The following is a 19,557-nucleotide window of genomic DNA, read 5'->3' as shown; positions in this document are numbered from 1 at the left end:
ACACACACACACACACACACACACACACACACACACACACACACATACACACCTACACACACCTACACACACCTACACACACCTACACACACCTACACACACATACACACCTACACACCTACATACACACACACACACACACACACACACACACCAATGAGAGACTGGGGAGGATGTGAGTGAGGTCAGCCACCACACACACACACACACACACAGACACACACACACAAGAGACACACACAGACACACACACACACACGTCTCTTTCAGGGGGTTCCGACACCCCGCTGCTCACCAGTGCAGAGCTGTGTGTGTTTTGGATTTTGGAGGGGTGGTGTGTGTGTGTTTTCTGGGGAGGGGGTTTCAGAGGGGGCCAGTCTGATGATTGAATTCTGGAAGGGTTGTGTGTGTGTGTGTGTGTGTGTGTGTATTGTATGTCTTTATTTATATAGCGCCATTAGTGTACATAGCGCTTCACAGTAGTAATACATGTGGTAATCAAATAAATAACAGATAATATAAATAACAGATCATGGGAATAAGTGCTTTAGACATAAAAGTAACATTTCGGAAGAGGAGTCCCTGCCCGAGGAGCTTACAGTCTAATTGGTAGAGTGTGTGTGTGTCTCTCTCTCTCCAGAGGGCGGTCGAATTGAATTCTGGAGGGTGTGTGTGTGTGTGTGTCTCTCTCTCCAGAGGGCGGTCGGATTGAATTCTGGAGGGGTGTGTGTGTGTGTGTGTGTGTGTCTCTCTCTCTCCAGAGGGCGGTCGGATTGAATTCTGGAGGGTGTGTGTGTGTCTGTGTGTCTCTCTCTCCAGAGGGCGGTCGGATTGCATTCTGGAGGGGTGTGTGTCTCTCTCCAGAGGGCGGTCGGATTGAATTCTGGAGGGTGTGTGTGTGTGTGTGTGTGTGTCTCTCTCTCTCCAGAGGGCGGTCGGATTGAATTCTGGAGGGTGTGTGTGTGTCTGTGTGTGTGTGTGTGTGTCTCTCTCCAGAGGGCGGTCGGATTGAATTCTGGAGGGGGGTGTGTGTGTGTGTGTGTGTGTGTGTGTGTGTGTGTGTGTGTGTGTGTGTCTCTCTCTCTCTCCAGAGGGCGGTCGGATTGAATTCTGGAGGGGTGTGTGTGTGTGTGTGTGTCTCTCTCTCTCCAGAGGGCGGTCGGATTGAATTCTGGAGGGTGTGTGTGTGTCTGTGTGTCTCTCTCTCCAGAGGGCGGTCGGATTGAATTCTGGAGGGGTTGTGTGTGTGTGTGTGTGTCTCTCTCTCTCCAGAGGGCGGTCGGATTGAATTCTGGAGGTGTGTGTGTGTCTCTCTCTCCAGAGGGCGGTCGGATTGAATTCTGGAGGGGTGTGTGTGTGTGTGTGTCTCTCTGTCTCTCTCTCTCCAGAGGGCGGTCGGATTGAATTCTGGAGGGTGTGTGTGTGTGTGTGTCTGTGTGTCTCTCTCTCCAGAGGGCGGTCGGATTGCATTCTGGAGGGGTGTGTGTGTGTGTGTGTGTCTCTCTCTCTCCAGGGGGCGGTCGGATTGAATTCTGGAGGGGTGTGTGTGTGTGTCTCTCTCCAGAGGGCGGTCGGATTGAATTCTGGAGGGGTGTGTGTGTGTGTGTGTGTGTGTGTGTGTGTCGCTCTCTCTCTCTCTCTCCAGAGGGCGGTCGGATTGAATTCTGGAGTGTGTGTGTGTGTGTCTGTCTCTCCAGAGGGCGGTCGGATTGAATTCTGGAGGGTGTGTGTGTGTGTGTGTGTGTGTGTGTGTGTGTGTGTGTCTCTCTCTCCAGAAGGCGGTCGGATTGAATTCTGGAGGGTGTGTGTGTGTGTGTGTGTGTGTGTGTGTGTGTGTGTGTGTGTGTGTGTGTGTGTGTGTGTGTGTGTCTCCAGAGGGCGGTCGGATTGAATTCTGGAGGGGTGTGTGTGTGATGATTTAACTTTGGATGGAAGACGGGTGTGTGTGTGTGTGTGTGTGTGTGTGTGTGTGTGTGTGTGTCTCTCTCTCTCCAGAGGGCGGTCGGATTGAATTCTGGAGGGGTGTGTGTGTGTGTGTGTGTCTCTCTCTCCAGAGGGCGGTCGGATTGAATTCTGGAGGGGTGTGTGTTTGTGTGTCTCTCTCTCCAGAGGGCGGTCGGATTGAATTCTGGAGGGGTGTGTGTGTGTGTGTCTCTCTCCAGAGGGCGGTCGGATTGAATTGTGGAGGGGTGTGTGTCTCTCTCTCCAGAGGTCGGTCGGATTGAATTCTGGAGGTGTGTGTGTGTGTGTGTGTGTGTGTGTGTGTCTCTCCAGAGGGCGGTCGGATTGAATTGTGGAGGTGTGTGTGTGTGTGTGTGTGTCTCTCCAGAGGGCGGTCGGATTGAATTGTGGAGGGGTGTGTGTGATGATTTAACTTTGGATGGAAGAGGGGTGTGAGAGCTCTGGAGGGGAAAGGGTGCGTGTGTTAGCGTTCTGGAGGTGCACTTTTTGGGCTTAAGGAGAGGTACTCTGAAGGGTGGTGGGGGTGAGTGTGGGTGGGAGGGGGTGTGTGTTGAGATACTGGGTTGGATGGGGGGGGAGAGGTACTCTGAAGGGTGGTGGGGGTGAGTGTGGGTGGGGGGGGTGTGTGTTGGGATACTGGGTTGGATGGGGGGGGGGGGAGAGGCCGGGATACCCCTTGTGATTAACGTGTGTTTCCGCCCCGTGGTTTCAGGCATTACCCCAAGCAATCCTTCACCATGGTGGCAGACACGCCAGAAAACCTTCGCCTGAAACAGCAGAGTAACCTGCAGAGCCAGGTAAGAGGCTCCGCCCCCCGCGCACACATCTGATCTCATGCCCATATAAGGACAGCCTTCCAGGTTACATGTATGTGGGATGTCTGCCCCCCGCGTGTGCGTGCGAGCGGAGAGGCCTGGGATCGCCATGTAGTTCTGTGCTAATAAAAACGGTGCAGTTATATTCCCCGCTCTGCCCCGCGTATAATCTGCCCCGCGTGTAATCTGCCCCCGCGTGTAATCTGCCCCCGCGTGTAATCTGCCCCCGCGTGTAATCTGCCCCCGCGTGTAATCTGCCCCCGCGTGTAATCTGCCCCCGCGTGTAATCTGCCCCCGCGTGTAATCTGCCCCCGCGTGTAATCTGCCCCCGCGTGTAATCTGCCCCCGCGTATAATATTCCCCACTCTGCCCCGCGTATAATCTGTCCCGCGTATAATATTCCTTGCTCTGCCCCGCATATAATCTGCCCCGCGTATAATATGTCCCGCGTATAATATTCCTTGCTCTGCCCCCGCGTATAATCTTCCCCCGCGTATAATATGCCCCCGCATGTAATCTGCCCCGCGTATAATATGCCCCCGCATGTAATCTGCCCCGCGTATAATATGTCCACGCGTATAATATGTCCCGCGTATAATCTGCCCCCGCGTGTAATCTGCCCCCGCGTATAATCTGCCCCCGCGTATAATCTGCCCCGCGTATAATCTGCCCCCGCGTATAATATGTCCCGCGTATAATATGTCCCGCGTATAATCTGCCCCCGCGTATAATCTGCCCCCGCGTATAATCTGCCCCCGCGTATAATCTGCCCCGCGTATAATCTGCCCCGCGTATAATCTGCCCCTGCGTATAATCTGCCCCCGCGTATAATATGCCCCGCGTATAATCTGCCCCCGCGTATAATCTGCCCCCGCGTATAATCTGCCCCCGCGTATAATCTGCCCCCGCGTATAATCTGCCCCCGCGTATAATATGTCCCGCGTATAATATGTCCCGCGTATAATATGTCCCGCGTATAATCTGCCCCCGCGTATAATCTGCCCCCGCGTATAATATGTCCCGCTCTGCCCCGCGTATAATCTGCCCCGCGTATAATCTGCCCCGCGTATAATCTGCCCCGCGTACATTCTGCCCCGCGTATAATCTGCCCCGCGTATAATCTGCCCCCGCGTATAATCTGCCCCCGCGTATAATATGTCCCGCGTATAATATGTCCCGCGTATAATCTGCCCCCGCGTATAATCTGCCCCCGCGTATAATATGTCCCGCGTATAATCTGCCCCCGCGTATAATATGTCCCGCGTATAATATGTCCCGCGTATAATATGTCCCGCGTATAATCTGCCCCCGCGTATAATCTGCCCCCGCGTATAATATGTCCCGCTCTGCCCCGCGTATAATATGTCCCGCGTATAATCTGCCCCCGCGTATAATATGTCCCGCGTATAATATGTCCCGCGTATAATATGTCCCGCGTATAATCTGCCCCCGCGTATAATCTGCCCCCGCGTATAATATGCCCCCGCGTATAATATGCCCCCGCGTATAATATGTCCCGCGTATAATCTGCCCCGCGTATAATCTGCCCCCGCGTATAATATGTCCCGCTCTGCCCCGCGTATAATATGTCCCGCGTATAATCTGCCCCCGCGTATAATCTGCCCCCGCGTATAATATGTCCCGCTCTGCCCCGCGTATAATCTGCCCCGCGTATAATCTGCCCCGCGTATAATCTGCCCCCGCGTATAATCTGCCCCCGCGTATAATATGTCCCGCGTATAATCTGCCCCCGCGTATAATATGTCCCGCTCTGCCCCGCGTATAATCTGCCCCCGCGTATAATATGCCCCCGCGTATAATCTGCCCCCGCGTATAATCTGCCCCCGCGTATAATCTGCCCCCGCGTATAATCTGCCCCCGCGTATAATCTGCCCCCGCGTATAATCTGCCCCCGCGTATAATCTGCCCCCGCGTATAATCTGCCCCTGCGTATAATATGTCCCGCTCTGCCCCGCGTATAATCTGCCCCCGCGTATAATCTGCCCCCGCGTATAATATGTCCCGCTCTGCCCCGCGTATAATCTGCCCCCGCGTATAATCTGCCCCCGCGTATAATCTGCCCCCGCGTATAATCTGCCCCCGCGTATAATCTGCCCCCGCGTATAATATGTCCCGCTCTGCCCCGCGTATAATCTGCCCCGCGTATAATCTGCCCCCGCGTATAATCTGCCCCCGCGTATAATCTGCCCCGCGTATAATCTGCCCCCGCGTATAATATGTCCCGCGTATAATATGTCCCGCGTATAATCTGCCCCCGCGTATAATCTGCCCCCGCGTATAATCTGCCCCCGCGTATAATCTGCCCCCGCGTATAATATGTCCCGCGTATAATCTGCCCCCGCGTATAATCTGCCCCCGCGTATAATCTGCCCCCGCGTATAATATGTCCCGCGTATAATCTGCCCCCGCGTATAATATGTCCCGCGTATAATCTGCCCCCGCGTATAATCTGCCCCCGCGTATAATATGTCCCGCTCTGCCCCGCGTATAATCTGCCCCCGCGTATAATCTGCCCCCGCGTATAATCTGCCCCCGCGTATAATATGTCCCGCTCTGCCCCGCGTATAATCTGCCCCCGCGTATAATCTGCCCCCGCGTATAATCTGCCCCCGTGTATAATATGTCCCGCGTATAATCTGCCCCCGCGTATAATCTGCCCCCGCGTATAATATGTCCCGCGTATAATCTGCCCCCGCGTATAATCTGCCCCCGCGTATAATCTGCCCCCGCGTATAATCTGCCCCCGCGTATAATATGTCCCGCGTATAATCTGCCCCCGCGTATAATCTGCCCCCGCGTATAATCTGCCCCCGCGTATAATATGTCCCGCGTATAATATGTCCCGCGTATAATCTGCCCCCGCGTATAATCTGCCCCGCGTATAATATGTCCCGCTCTGCCCCGCGTATAATCTGCCCCGCGTATAATCTGCCCCGCGTATAATCTGCCCCGCGTATAATCTGCCCCGCGTATAATCTGCCCCGCGTATAATCTGCCCCGCGTATAATCTGCCCCCGCGTATAATCTGCCCCCGCGTATAATATGTCCCGCGTATAATATGTCCCGCGTATAATCTGCCCCCGCGTATAATCTGCCCCCGCGTATAATATGTCCCGCGTATAATCTGCCCCCGCGTATAATCTGCCCCCGCGTATAATCTGCCCCCGCGTATAATATGTCCCGCTCTGCCCCGCGTATAATATGTCCCGCGTATAATCTGCCCCCGCGTATAATATGTCCCGCGTATAATATGTCCCGCGTATAATATGTCCCGCGTATAATATGTCCCGCGTATAATATGTCCCGCGTATAATCTGCCCCCGCGTATAATCTGCCCCCGCGTATAATATGTCCCGCTCTGCCCCGCGTATAATATGTCCCGCGTATAATCTGCCCCCGCGTATAATCTGCCCCCGCGTATAATATGTCCCGCGTATAATCTGCCCCCGCGTATAATCTGCCCCCGCGTATAATATGTCCCGCGTATAATCTGCCCCCGCGTATAATATGTCCCGCGTATAATATGTCCCGCGTATAATATGTCCCGCGTATAATCTGCCCCCGCGTATAATCTGCCCCCGCGTATAATCTGCCCCCGCGTATAATCTGCCCCCGCGTATAATCTGCCCCCGCGTATAATCTGCCCCGCGTATAATCTGCCCCCGCGTATAATCTGCCCCCGCGTATAATCTGCCCCCGCGTATAATCTGCCCCCGCGTATAATATGTCCCGCGTATAATCTGCCCCCGCGTATAATCTGCCCCCGCGTATAATCTGCCCCCGCGTATAATCTGCCCCCGCGTATAATCTGCCCCCGCGTATAATCTGCCCCCGCGTATAATCTGCCCCCGCGTATAATCTGCCCCCGCGTATAATCTGCCCCCGCGTATAATCTGCCCCCGCGTATAATCTGCCCCTGCGTATAATATGTCCCGCTCTGCCCCGCGTATAATCTGCCCCCGCGTATAATCTGCCCCCGCGTATAATATGTCCTAATCTGCCCCCGCGTATAATATGTCCCGCGTATAATATGTCCCGCGTATAATCTGCCCCCGCGTATAATCTGCCCCCGCGTATAATCTGCCCCCGCGTATAATATGTCCCGCGTATAATCTGCCCCCGCGTATAATCTGCCCCCGCGTATAATATGTCCCGCGTATAATCTGCCCCCGCGTATAATATGTCCCGCGTATAATCTGCCCCCGCGTATAATATGTCCCGCGTATAATCTGCCCCGCGTATAATATGTCCCGCGTATAATATGTCCCGCGTATAATCTGCCCCCGCGTATAATCTGCCCCCGCGTATAATATGTCCCGCGTATAATCTGCCCCCGCGTATAATCTGCCCCCGCGTATAATCTGCCCCCGCGTATAATATGTCCCGCGTATAATCTGCCCCCGCGTATAATATGTCCCGCGTATAATCTGCCCCCGCGTATAATATGTCCCGCGTATAATCTGCCCCCGCGTATAATACGTCCCGCGTATAATATTCCCCGCTCTGCCCCCGCGTATAATCTGCCCCCGCGTATAATCTGCCCCCGCGTATAATATTCCCCGCTCTGCCCCCGCGTATAATCTGCCCCCGCGTATAATCTGCCCCCGCGTATAATCTGCCCCCGCGTATAATCTGCCCCGCGTATAATCTGCCCCCGCGTATAATCTGCCCCCGCGTATAATCTGCCCCCGCGTATAATCTGCCCCCGCGTATAATCTGCCCCCGCGTATAATCTGCCCCCGCGTATAATCTGCCCCCGCGTATAATACGTCCCGCGTATAATATTCCCCGCTCTGCCCCGCGTATAATATTCCCCGCTCTGCCCCGCGTATAATATTCCCCGGTCTGCCCCCGCGTATAATATTCCCCGGTCTGCCCCCGCGTATAATATTCCCCGGTCTGCCCCCGCGTATAATATTCCCCGGTCTGCCCCCGCGTATAATATTCCCCGGTCTGCCCCCGCGTATAATCTGCCCCCGCGTATAATCTGCCCCCGCGTATAATATGTCCCGCGTATAATATGTCCCGCGTATAATCTGCCCCCGCGTATAATCTGCCCCCGCGTATAATCTGCCCCCGCGTATAATCTGCCCCCGCGTATAATCTGCCCCCGCGTATAATCTGCCCCCGCGTATAATATGTCCCGCGTATAATATGTCCCGCGTATAATATGTCCCGCGTATAATCTGCCCCCGCGTATAATCTGCCCCCGCGTATAATATGTCCCGCGTATAATCTGCCCCGCGTATAATATGTCCCGCGTATAATATGTCCCGCGTATAATATGTCCCGCGTATAATCTGCCCCCACGTATAATCTGCCCCCGCGTATATGTCCCGCGTATAATCTGCCCCCGCGTATAATCTGCCCCCGCGTATAATCTGCCCCCGCGTATAATACGTCCCGCGTATAATCTGCCCCCGCGTATAATATGTCCCGCGTATAATCTGCCCCCGCGTATAATATGTCCCGCGTATAATCTGCCCCCGCGTATAATACGTCCCGCGTATAATATTCCCCGCTCTGCCCCGCGTATAATCTGCCCCCGCGTATAATATTCCCCGCTCTGCCCCCGCGTATAATCTGCCCCCGCGTATAATATTCCCCGCTCTGCCCCCGCGTATAATCTGCCCCCGCGTATAATCTGCCCCCGCGTATAATCTGCCCCCGCGTATAATCTGCCCCCGCGTATAATCTGCCCCCGCGTATAATCTGCCCCCGCGTATAATCTGCCCCCGCGTATAATCTGCCCCCGCGTATAATCTGCCCCCGCGTATAATACGTCCCGCGTATAATATGCCCCGCGTATAATATTCCCCGCTCTGCCCCGCGTATAATATTCCCCGGTCTGCCCCCGCGTATAATATTCCCCGGTCTGCCCCCGCGTATAATATTCCCCGGTCTGCCCCCGCGTATAATATTCCCCGGTCTGCCCCCGCGTATAATATTCCCCGGTCTGCCCCCGCGTATAATCTGCCCCCGCGTATAATATGTCCCGCTCTGCCCCGCGTATAATCTGCCCCCGCGTATAATCTGCCCCCGCGTATAATCTGCCCCCGCGTATAATATGTCCCGCTCTGCCCCGCGTATAATCTGCCCCGCGTATAATCTGCCCCCGCGTATAATCTGCCCCCGCGTATAATCTGCCCCCGCGTATAATCTGCCCCCGCGTATAATCTGCCCCCGCGTATAATCTGCCCCCGCGTATAATCTGCCCCCGCGTATAATCTGCCCCCGCGTATAATATGTCCCGCGTATAATATGTCCCGCGTATAATCTGCCCCCGCGTATAATATGTCCCGCGTATAATCTGCCCCCGCGTATAATCTGCCCCCGCGTATAATCTGCCCCGCGTATAATATGTCCCGCGTATAATCTGCCCCCGCGTATAATATGTCCCCGCGTATAATATGTCCCGCGTATAATCTGCCCCCGCGTATAATCTGCCCCCGCGTATAATATGTCCCGCTCTGCCCCGCGTATAATCTGCCCCCGCGTATAATCTGCCCCCGCGTATAATCTGCCCCCGCGTATAATATGTCCCGCTCTGCCCCGCGTATAATCTGCCCCCGCGTATAATCTGCCCCCGCGTATAATCTGTCCCCGCGTATAATATGTCCCGCGTATAATATGTCCCGCGTATAATCTGCCCCCGCGTATAATCTGCCCCCGTGTATAATATGTCCCGCGTATAATCTGCCCCCGCGTATAATCTGCCCCCGCGTATAATATGTCCCGCGTATAATCTGCCCCCGCGTATAATCTGCCCCCGCGTATAATCTGCCCCCGCGTATAATCTGCCCCCGCGTATAATATGTCCCGCGTATAATCTGCCCCCGCGTATAATCTGCCCCCGCGTATAATCTGCCCCCGCGTATAATATGTCCCGCGTATAATATGTCCCGCGTATAATCTGCCCCCGCGTATAATCTGCCCCGCGTATAATATGTCCCGCTCTGCCCCGCGTATAATCTGCCCCGCGTATAATCTGCCCCGCGTATAATCTGCCCCGCGTATAATCTGCCCCGCGTATAATCTGCCCCGCGTATAATCTGCCCCGCGTATAATCTGCCCCCGCGTATAATCTGCCCCCGCGTATAATCTGCCCCCGCGTATAATCTGCCCCCGCGTATAATCTGCCCCCGCGTATAATCTGCCCCCGCGTATAATCTGCCCCCGCGTATAATATGTCCCGCGTATAATCTGCCCCCGCGTATAATATTCCCCGGTCTGCCCCCGCGTATAATATTCCCCGGTCTGCCCCCGCGTATAATATTCCCCGGTCTGCCCCCGCGTATAATATTCCCCGGTCTGCCCCCGCGTATAATCTGCCCCCGCGTATAATCTGCCCCCGCGTATAATCTGCCCCCGCGTATAATCTGCCCCCGCGTATAATACGTCCCGCGTATAATATTCCCCGCTCTGCCCCCGCGTATAATATTCCCCGGTCTGCCCCCGCGTATAATATTCCCCGCTCTGCCCCGCGTATAATATGTCCCGCGTATAATCTGCCCCCGCGTATAATATGTCCCGCGTATAATCTGCCCCCGCGTATAATCTGCCCCCGCGTATAATATGTCCCGCGTATAATCTGCCCCCGCGTATAATATGTCCCGCGTATAATATGTCCCGCGTATAATCTGCCCCCGCGTATAATCTGCCCCCGCGTATAATCTGCCCCCGCGTATAATCTGCCCCGCGTATAATCTGCCCCCGCGTATAATCTGCCCCCGCGTATAATCTGCCCCCGCGTATAATCTGCCCCCGCGTATAATATGTCCCGCTCTGCCCCGCGTATAATCTGCCCCCGCGTATAATCTGCCCCCGCGTATAATATGTCCCGCTCTGCCCCGCGTATAATCTGCCCCCGCGTATAATCTGCCCCCGCGTATAATATGTCCCGCTCTGCCCCGCGTATAATCTGCCCCCGCGTATAATATGTCCCGCGTATAATATGTCCCGCGTATAATCTGCCCCCGCGTATAATCTGCCCCCGCGTATAATATGTCCCGCGTATAATCTGCCCCCGCGTATAATCTGCCCCCGCGTATAATATGTCCCGCGTATAATCTGCCCCCGCGTATAATATGTCCCGCGTATAATCTGCCCCCGCGTATAATATGTCCCGCGTATAATCTGCCCCGCGTATAATATGTCCCGCGTATAATATGTCCCGCGTATAATCTGCCCCCGCGTATAATCTGCCCCCGCGTATAATATGTCCCGCGTATAATCTGCCCCCGCGTATAATCTGCCCCCGCGTATAATCTGCCCCCGCGTATAATCTGCCCCCGCGTATAATATGTCCCGCGTATAATATGTCCCGCGTATAATCTGCCCCCGCGTATAATATGTCCCGCGTATAATCTGCCCCCGCGTATAATATGTCCCGCGTATAATCTGCCCCCGCGTATAATACGTCCCGCGTATAATATTCCCCGCTCTGCCCCGCGTATAATCTGCCCCCGCGTATAATCTGCCCCCGCGTATAATATTCCCCGCTCTGCCCCCGCGTATAATCTGCCCCCGCGTATAATATTCCCCGCTCTGCCCCCGCGTATAATCTGCCCCCGCGTATAATCTGCCCCCGCGTATAATCTGCCCCCGCGTATAATCTGCCCCCGCGTATAATCTGCCCCCGCGTATAATCTGCCCCCGCGTATAATCTGCCCCCGCGTATAATCTGCCCCCGCGTATAATCTGCCCCCGCGTATAATACGTCCCGCGTATAATATTCCCCGCTCTGCCCCGCGTATAATATTCCCCGCTCTGCCCCGCGTATAATATTCCCCGGTCTGCCCCCGCGTATAATATTCCCCGGTCTGCCCCCGCGTATAATATTCCCCGGTCTGCCCCCGCGTATAATATTCCCCGGTCTGCCCCCGCGTATAATATTCCCCGGTCTGCCCCCGCGTCTAATATTCCCCGGTCTGCCCCCGCGTCTAATATTCCCCGGTCTGCCCCCGCGTATAATCTGCCCCCGCGTATAATATGTCCCGCTCTGCCCCGCGTATAATCTGCCCCCGCGTATAATCTGCCCCCGCGTATAATCTGCCCCCGCGTATAATATGTCCCGCTCTGCCCCGCGTATAATCTGCCCCGCGTATAATCTGCCCCCGCGTATAATCTGCCCCCGCGTATAATATGTCCCGCGTATAATATGTCCCGCGTATAATCTGCCCCCGCGTATAATCTGCCCCCGCGTATAATATGTCCCGCGTATAATCTGCCCCCGCGTATAATCTGCCCCCGCGTATAATATGTCCCGCGTATAATCTGCCCCCGCGTATAATATGTCCCGCGTATAATCTGCCCCCGCGTATAATCTGCCCCCGCGTATAATATGTACCGCTCTGCCCCGCGTATAATCTGCCCCCGCGTATAATCTGCCCCCGCGTATAATATGTCCCGCTCTGCCCCGCGTATAATCTGCCCCCGCGTATAATCTGCCCCCCGCGTATAATCTGCCCCCGCGTATAATATGTCCCGCGTATAATCTGCCCCCGCGTATAATCTGCCCCCGCGTATAATCTGCCCCCGCGTATAATCTGCCCCGCGTATAATCTGCCCCGCGTATAATCTGCCCCCGCGTATAATCTGCCCCCGCGTATAATCTGCCCCCGCGTATAATCTGCCCCCGCGTATAATATGTCCCGCGTATAATCTGCCCCCGCGTATAATCTGCCCCCGCGTATAATCTGCCCCCGCGTATAATATGTCCCGCGTATAATATGTCCCGCGTATAATCTGCCCCCGCGTATAATCTGCCCCCGCGTATAATATGTCCCGCTCTGCCCCGCGTATAATCTGCCCCGCGTATAATCTGCCCCCGCGTATAATCTGCCCCCGCGTATAATCTGCCCCCGCGTATAATCTGCCCCCGCGTATAATCTGCCCCTGCGTATAATATGTCCCGCTCTGCCCCGCGTATAATCTGCCCCCGCGTATAATCTGCCCCCGCGTATAATATGTCCCGCTCTGCCCCGCGTATAATCTGCCCCCGCGTATAATCTGCCCCCGCGTATAATATGTCCCGCTCTGCCCCGCGTATAATCTGCCCCGCGTATAATCTGCCCCCGCGTATAATATGTCCCGCGTATAATATGTCCCGCGTATAATATGTCCCGCGTATAATCTGCCCCCGCGTATAATCTGCCCCCGCGTATAATATGTCCCGCGTATAATCTGCCCCCGCGTATAATCTGCCCCCGCGTATAATATGTCCCGCGTATAATCTGCCCCCGCGTATAATATGTCCCGCGTATAATCTGCCCCCGCGTATAATATGTCCCGCGTATAATCTGCCCCGCGTATATGTCCCGCGTATAATATGTCCCGCGTATAATCTGCCCCCGCGTATAATCTGCCCCCGCGTATAATATGTCCCGCGTATAATCTGCCCCCGCGTATAATCTGCCCCCGCGTATAATCTGCCCCCGCGTATAATCTGCCCCCGCGTATAATCTGCCCCCGCGTATAATATGTCCCGCGTATAATCTGCCCCCGCGTATAATATGTCCCGCGTATAATCTGCCCCCGCGTATAATATGTCCCGCGTATAATCTGCCCCCGCGTATAATACGTCCCGCGTATAATATTCCCCGCTCTGCCCCGCGTATAATCTGCCCCCGCGTATAATCTGCCCCCGCGTATAATATTCCCCGCTCTGCCCCCGCGTATAATCTGCCCCCGCGTATAATATTCCCCGCTCTGCCCCCGCGTATAATCTGCCCCCGCGTATAATCTGCCCCCGCGTATAATCTGCCCCCGCGTATAATCTGCCCCCGCGTATAATCTGCCCCCGCGTATAATACGTCCCGCGTATAATATTCCCCGCTCTGCCCCGCGTATAATATTCCCCGCTCTGCCCCGCGTATAATATTCCCCGGTCTGCCCCCGCGTATAATATTCCCCGGTCTGCCCCCGCGTATAATATTCCCCGGTCTGCCCCCGCGTATAATATTCCCCGGTCTGCCCCCGCGTATAATATTCCCCGGTCTGCCCCCGCGTATAATATTCCCCGGTCTGCCCCCGCGTCTAATATTCCCCGGTCTGCCCCCGCGTATAATCTGCCCCCGCGTATAATATGTCCCGCTCTGCCCCGCGTATAATCTGCCCCCGCGTATAATCTGCCCCCGCGTATAATCTGCCCCCGCGTATAATATGTCCCGCTCTGCCCCGCGTATAATCTGCCCCGCGTATAATCTGCCCCGCGTATAATCTGCCCCCGCGTATAATCTGCCCCCGCGTATAATATGTCCCGCGTATAATATGTCCCGCGTATAATATGTCCCGCGTATAATCTGCCCCCGCGTATAATCTGCCACCGCGTATAATATGTCCCGCGTATAATCTGCCCCCGCGTATAATCTGCCCCCGCGTATAATATGTCCCGCGTATAATCTGCCCCCGCGTATAATATGTCCCGCGTATAATCTGCCCCCGCGTATAATCTGCCCCCGCGTATAATATGTCCCGCTCTGCCCCGCGTATAATCTGCCTCCGCGTATAATCTGCCCCCGCGTATAATATGTCCCGCTCTGCCCCGCGTATAATCTGCCCCCGCGTATAATCTGCCCCCGCGTATAATCTGCCCCCGCGTATAATATGTCCCGCGTATAATCTGCCCCCGCGTATAATCTGCCCCCGCGTATAATATGTCCCGCGTATAATCTGCCCCCGCGTATAATCTGCCCCCGCGTATAATCTGCCCCCGCGTATAATCTGCCCCCGCGTATAATATGTCCCGCGTATAATATGTCCCGCGTATAATCTGCCCCCGCGTATAATCTGCCCCCGCGTATAATCTGCCCCCGCGTATAATATGTCCCGCGTATAATATGTCCCGCGTATAATCTGCCCCCGCGTATAATCTGCCCCCGCGTATAATATGTCCCGCTCTGCCCCGCGTATAATCTGCCCCGCGTATAATCTGCCCCCGCGTATAATCTGCCCCCGCGTATAATCTGCCCCCGCGTATAATCTGCCCCCGCGTATAATCTGCCCCCGCGTATAATCTGCCCCCGCGTATAATCTGCCCCCGCGTATAATCTGCCCCCGCGTATAATATGTCCCGCGTATAATCTGCCCCCGCGTATAATATTCCCCGGTCTGCCCCCGCGTATAATATTCCCCGGTCTGCCCCCGCGTATAATATTCCCCGGTCTGCCCCCGCGTATAATATTCCCCGGTCTGCCCCCGCGTATAATCTGCCCCCGCGTATAATCTGCCCCCGCGTATAATCTGCCCCCGCGTATAATCTGCCCCCGCGTATAATACGTCCCGCGTATAATCTGCCCCCGCGTATAATCTGCCCCCGCGTATAATCTGCCCCCGCGTATAATACGTCCCGCGTATAATATTCCCCGCTCTGCCCCGCGTATAATATTCCCCGCTCTGCCCCGCGTATAATATTCCCCGCGTATAATATTCCCCGCTCTGCCCCCGCGTATAATATTCCCCGCTCTGCCCCGCGTATAATATTCCCCGCTCTGCCCCGCGTATAATACGTCCCGCGTATAATATTCCCCGCTCTGCCCCCGCGTATAATACGTCCCGCGTATAATATTCCCCGCTCTGCCCCCGCGTATAATATTCCCCGCGTATAATATTCCCCGCTCTGCCCCGCGTATAATATTCCCCGCGTATAATATTCCCCGCTCTGCCCCCGCGTATAATATTCCCCGCTCTGCCCCGCGTATAATATTCCCCGCGTATAATATTCCCCGCTCTGCCCCCGCGGTCCTCATGTTTGCAAATAGAACGAACCTCTTTCCGAAAACATAATAATCTCCCGTTGACGCGCGAGGCCGCAGCCTCGGAAATGGGGCGGTCCGACCTCGCCCCGCTTCAGCAGGAGGCCGGCGCTTTACCTACGCCCACTCCCTGCGGCCTACGTGGTCCGACCTCGCCCCGCTTCAGCAGGAGGCCGGCGCTTTACCTACGCCCGCTCTCTGCGGCCTACGTGGTCCGACCTCGCCCCGCTTCAGCAGGAGGCCGGCGCTTTACCTACGCCCACTCTCTGGGGCCTACGTGGTCCGACCTCGCCCCGCTTCAGCAGGAGGCCGGCGCTTTACCTACGCCCACTCCCTGCGGCCTACGTGGTCCGACCTCGCCCCGCTTCAGCAGGAGGCCGGCGCTTTACCTACGCCCACTCTCTGCGGCCTACGTGGTCCGACCTCGCCCCGCTTCAGCAGGAGGCCGGCGCTTTACCCACGCCCGCTCTCTGCGGCCTACGTGGTCCGACCTCGCCCCGCTTCAGCAGGAGGCCGGCGCTTTACCTACGCCCACTCTCTGCGGCCTACGTGGTCCGACCTCGCCCCGCTTCAGCAGGAGGCCGGCGCTTTACCTACGCCCACTCCCTGCGGCCTACGTGGTCCGACCTCGCCCCGCTTCAGCAGGAGGCCGGCGCTTTACCCACGCCCGCTCTCTGCGGCCTACGTGGTCCGACCTCGCCCCGCTTCAGCAGGAGGCCGGCGCTTTACCTACGCCCACTCTCTGCGGCCTACGTGTGCCGTATCCCGAGAGCAGCGGGGGTTTGGCAGTAGGGGACTGTATTTCAGCCTGTAAGTGTGTAACCCCCGTCCCCCCCTGTCCCCTCGTCCCCCCCTGTCCCCCGTCCCCCCCTGTCCCCCGTCCCCCAGGTGCGTTACAAGGAGGACTTTGAGAAGAACAAGGGGAAGGGGTTCAGTGTGGTGGCCGACACGCCCGAGCTGCAGAGAATCAAGAAGACGCAGGATCAGATCAGCAACGTGAGTATCTCGCCCCTATCCTGACCCTCCCACGGCCTGTCCCCCCGCTCATCCTCACCGCTTCTTGTACACGTGGCTCTGCCTCGCACTCTTCCCTACGGCTCGCGTCATGCGGGGGGGGGGGGGAGGAGTTATATCCGCTGATACTGTGCCGCCGCCGCTCTCCTGCAGAGCTTACAGTCTTATGGTGCGCCCCCCGGGTCCCCAGGAGAAGGAATTACCCATCTGATCACAAAGGGGGGGGAGGGTAGCTCAGCAATTAACCTGCCCCCCCTCCTGTCTCCCCACCCACCTGTCTCTCTTCCCCCCTCCCCCACCTGTCTCTCTTCCCCCCTCCCACACCTGTCTCTCTTCCCCCCCTCCCCCACCTGTCTCTCTTCCCCCCTCCCCCACCTGTCTCTCTTCCCCCCCCTCCCCCACCTGTCTCTCTTCCCCCCCTCCCCCACCTGTCTCTCTTCCCCCCCCCTCCCACACCTGTCTCTCTTCCCCCCTCCCTCACCTGTCTCTCTTCCCCCCTCCCCCACCTGTCTCTCTTCCCCCCTCCCCCACCTGTCTCTCTTCCCCCCCTCCCTACCTGTCTCTCTTCCCCCCTCCCCCACCTGTCTCTCTTCCCCCGTCCCCCACCTGTCTCTCTCTTCCCCCCTCCCCCACCTGTCTCTCTCTTCCCCCCCTCACCTGTCTCCCCCCCCCCCTGTCTCTCTTCCCCCCTGTCTCTCTTCCCCCCCCCCACCTGTCTCCTTCCACCCCCCCCTGTCTCTCTCCCCCCACCCCTGTCTCTCTCTCCCCCCCCCCCCCGTCTCTCTCTTCCCCCCCCCTGTCTCTCTTCCCCCCCCCCCTGTCTCTCTCTTCCCCCCCCCCTGTCTCTCTCTTCCCCCCCCCCCGTCTCTCTCTTCCCCCCCCCTGTCTCTCTTCCCCCCCCCCTGTCTCTCTTCCCCCCCCCCCTGTCTCTCTTCCCCCACCCCTGTCTCTCTCTCCCCCCCCCTGCAGATAAAGTATCATGAGGAGTTTGAGAAGAGCCGGATGGGGAATCCGATGGAGGGAGGGGAGCCGGAGAGAAGAGGGTCAGAGGACGGGGCAAACTACCGCAGACCGCCCCCCGAGAGCGTGCAGCAGCACCTCCCCCCTCCCAGCACCCCAGGTAACTCCACGTGCCCCCCTCCCCACCGCCTCACCGCCCCACCTTTAGCCATAGAGGTTGTGCTAAAGTTACAGAGTACGGGCATTGAGTGGTTTCCCCTCCCCCCCCCCGAGTCTGATACCCCGGCGACTCTCTGTACTTACCCCCCCCCCCTCCCTCCGCGTCAGTCTTTCAGCCGCTGCCGCAGCAGAAACAACCCGCCAAATCCTACGGATACCAAGAGGCCGCCGCTCCCGCCTCCTCTCAACGCGGCGCTGCGGCAGGGGGGGTAAGAAGTGTGTGTGACTGTGTGTGTGACTGTGTGTGTGACGTGTGTGGTGACGACTGTGTGTGTGTGACGACTGTGTGTGTGTGACGACTGTGTGTGTGTGACGACTGTGTGTGTGTGACGACTGTGTGTGTGTGACGACTGTGTGTGTGTGACTGTGTGTGTGTGTGTGTGTGTGACTGTGTGTGTGTGTGACTGTGTGTGTGACTGTGTGTGTGTGTGTGTGACTGTGTGTGTGTGTGTGACTGTGTGTGTGTGTGTGTGTGACTGTGTGTGTGTGTGACTGTGTGTGTGTGTGACTGTGTGTGTGTGTGACGACTGTGTGTGTGTGACGACTGTGTGTGTGTGACGACTGTGTGTGTGTGACGACTGTGTGTGTGTGACGACTGTGTGTGTGTGTGACGACTGTGTGTGTGTGTGACGACTGTGTGTGTGTGTGACGACTGTGTGTGTGTGTGACGACTGTGTGTGTGTGTGACGACTGTGTGTGTGTGTGACGACTGTGTGTGTGTGTGACGACTGTGTGTGTGTGTGACGACTGTGTGTGTGTGTGTGACGACTGTGTGTGTGTGTGTGACGACTGTGTGTGTGTGTGACGACTGTGTGTGTGTGTGACGACTGTGTGTGTGTGTGACGACTGTGTGTGTGTGTGACGACTGTGTGTGTGTGTGACGACTGTGTGTGTGTGTGACGACTGTGTGTGTGTGACGACTGTGTGTGTGTGACGACTGTGTGTGTGTGACGAGTGTGTGTGTGTGACGACTGTGTGTGTGTGACGACTGTGTGTGTGTGACGACTGTGTGTGTGTGACGACTGTGTGTGTGTGACGACTGTGTGTGTGTGACGACTGTGTGTGTGTGACGACTGTGTGTGTGTGACGACTGTGTGTGTGTGACGACTGTGTGTGTGACGACTGTGTGTGTGACGACTGTGTGTGTGTGACGACTGTGTGTGTGTGTGACGACTGTGTGTGTGTGTGACGACTGTGTGTGTGTGTGACGACTGTGTGTGTGACGACTGTGTGTGTGACGACTGTGTGTGTGACGACTGTGTGTGTGACGACTGTGTGTGTGACGACTGTGTGTGTGACGACTGTGTGTGTGACGACTGTGTGTGTGACGACTGTGTGTGACGACTGTGTGTGACGACTGTGTGTGACATCGCCGCGTGGATCTGGACTGGAATAGTACTGTTGCTGTCACCGCGTGTTTTGAGTACGTTGTACTCCCCGCTAACCTGTTTTTTCTCTCTCCCCCTCCCCCCCCCCTTCCTCCCGCGCAGAAGCGTTTCCGCGCCGTGTACGATTACAACGCGGCGGACGAGGACGAGGTGTCGTTCCAGGACGGCGACAACATCGTCAACGTGCAGCAGATCGACGAGGGCTGGATGTACGGGACGGTGGAACGCACGGGGGACACGGGCATGCTTCCCGCCAACTACGTGGAGGCCATCTGACCAGGGGCGCGCGGGGAAGAGGAACCGCCAACCCTCGTCCTGCTCCCAAAATCATGAAGCATTCCAGTGCAGCCCCCCCTCTCCACACTGTGTGAATGGGTGGGCCACATCTCTCCCCTTCCCCCCCCCCTCTATGCCAGCATCCTC

At 56.6% G+C, this 19,557-nt stretch overlaps 1 protein-coding gene across 1 annotated transcript in view; it reads left to right on the top strand.

Annotated features, from left to right (window-relative positions):
- The window catches only part of LASP1 (LIM and SH3 protein 1), a 39,604-nt gene extending 20,053 nt beyond the window's left edge, over positions 1-19,551 (top strand). The window contains exons 3-7 of the mRNA XM_075580172.1: positions 2,675-2,759; positions 16,442-16,549; positions 17,537-17,687; positions 17,855-17,955; positions 19,237-19,551. Coding sequence (XP_075436287.1) covers positions 2,675-2,759; positions 16,442-16,549; positions 17,537-17,687; positions 17,855-17,955; positions 19,237-19,410 — 619 coding nt within the window. The 3' untranslated portion in view covers positions 19,411-19,551. The remainder of the gene's footprint in view (positions 1-2,674; positions 2,760-16,441; positions 16,550-17,536; positions 17,688-17,854; positions 17,956-19,236) is intronic.
- The last annotated feature ends 6 nt before the right edge of the window (positions 19,552-19,557 follow it).

This window comes from Ascaphus truei, chromosome 23, assembly GCF_040206685.1.
Source record: "Ascaphus truei isolate aAscTru1 chromosome 23, aAscTru1.hap1, whole genome shotgun sequence".
Classification (NCBI taxonomy): domain Eukaryota; kingdom Metazoa; phylum Chordata; class Amphibia; order Anura; family Ascaphidae; genus Ascaphus; species Ascaphus truei.
The sequence above is the reverse complement of the archived record's forward strand: the minus strand, read 5'-3'. Positions and strand labels throughout refer to the sequence as shown.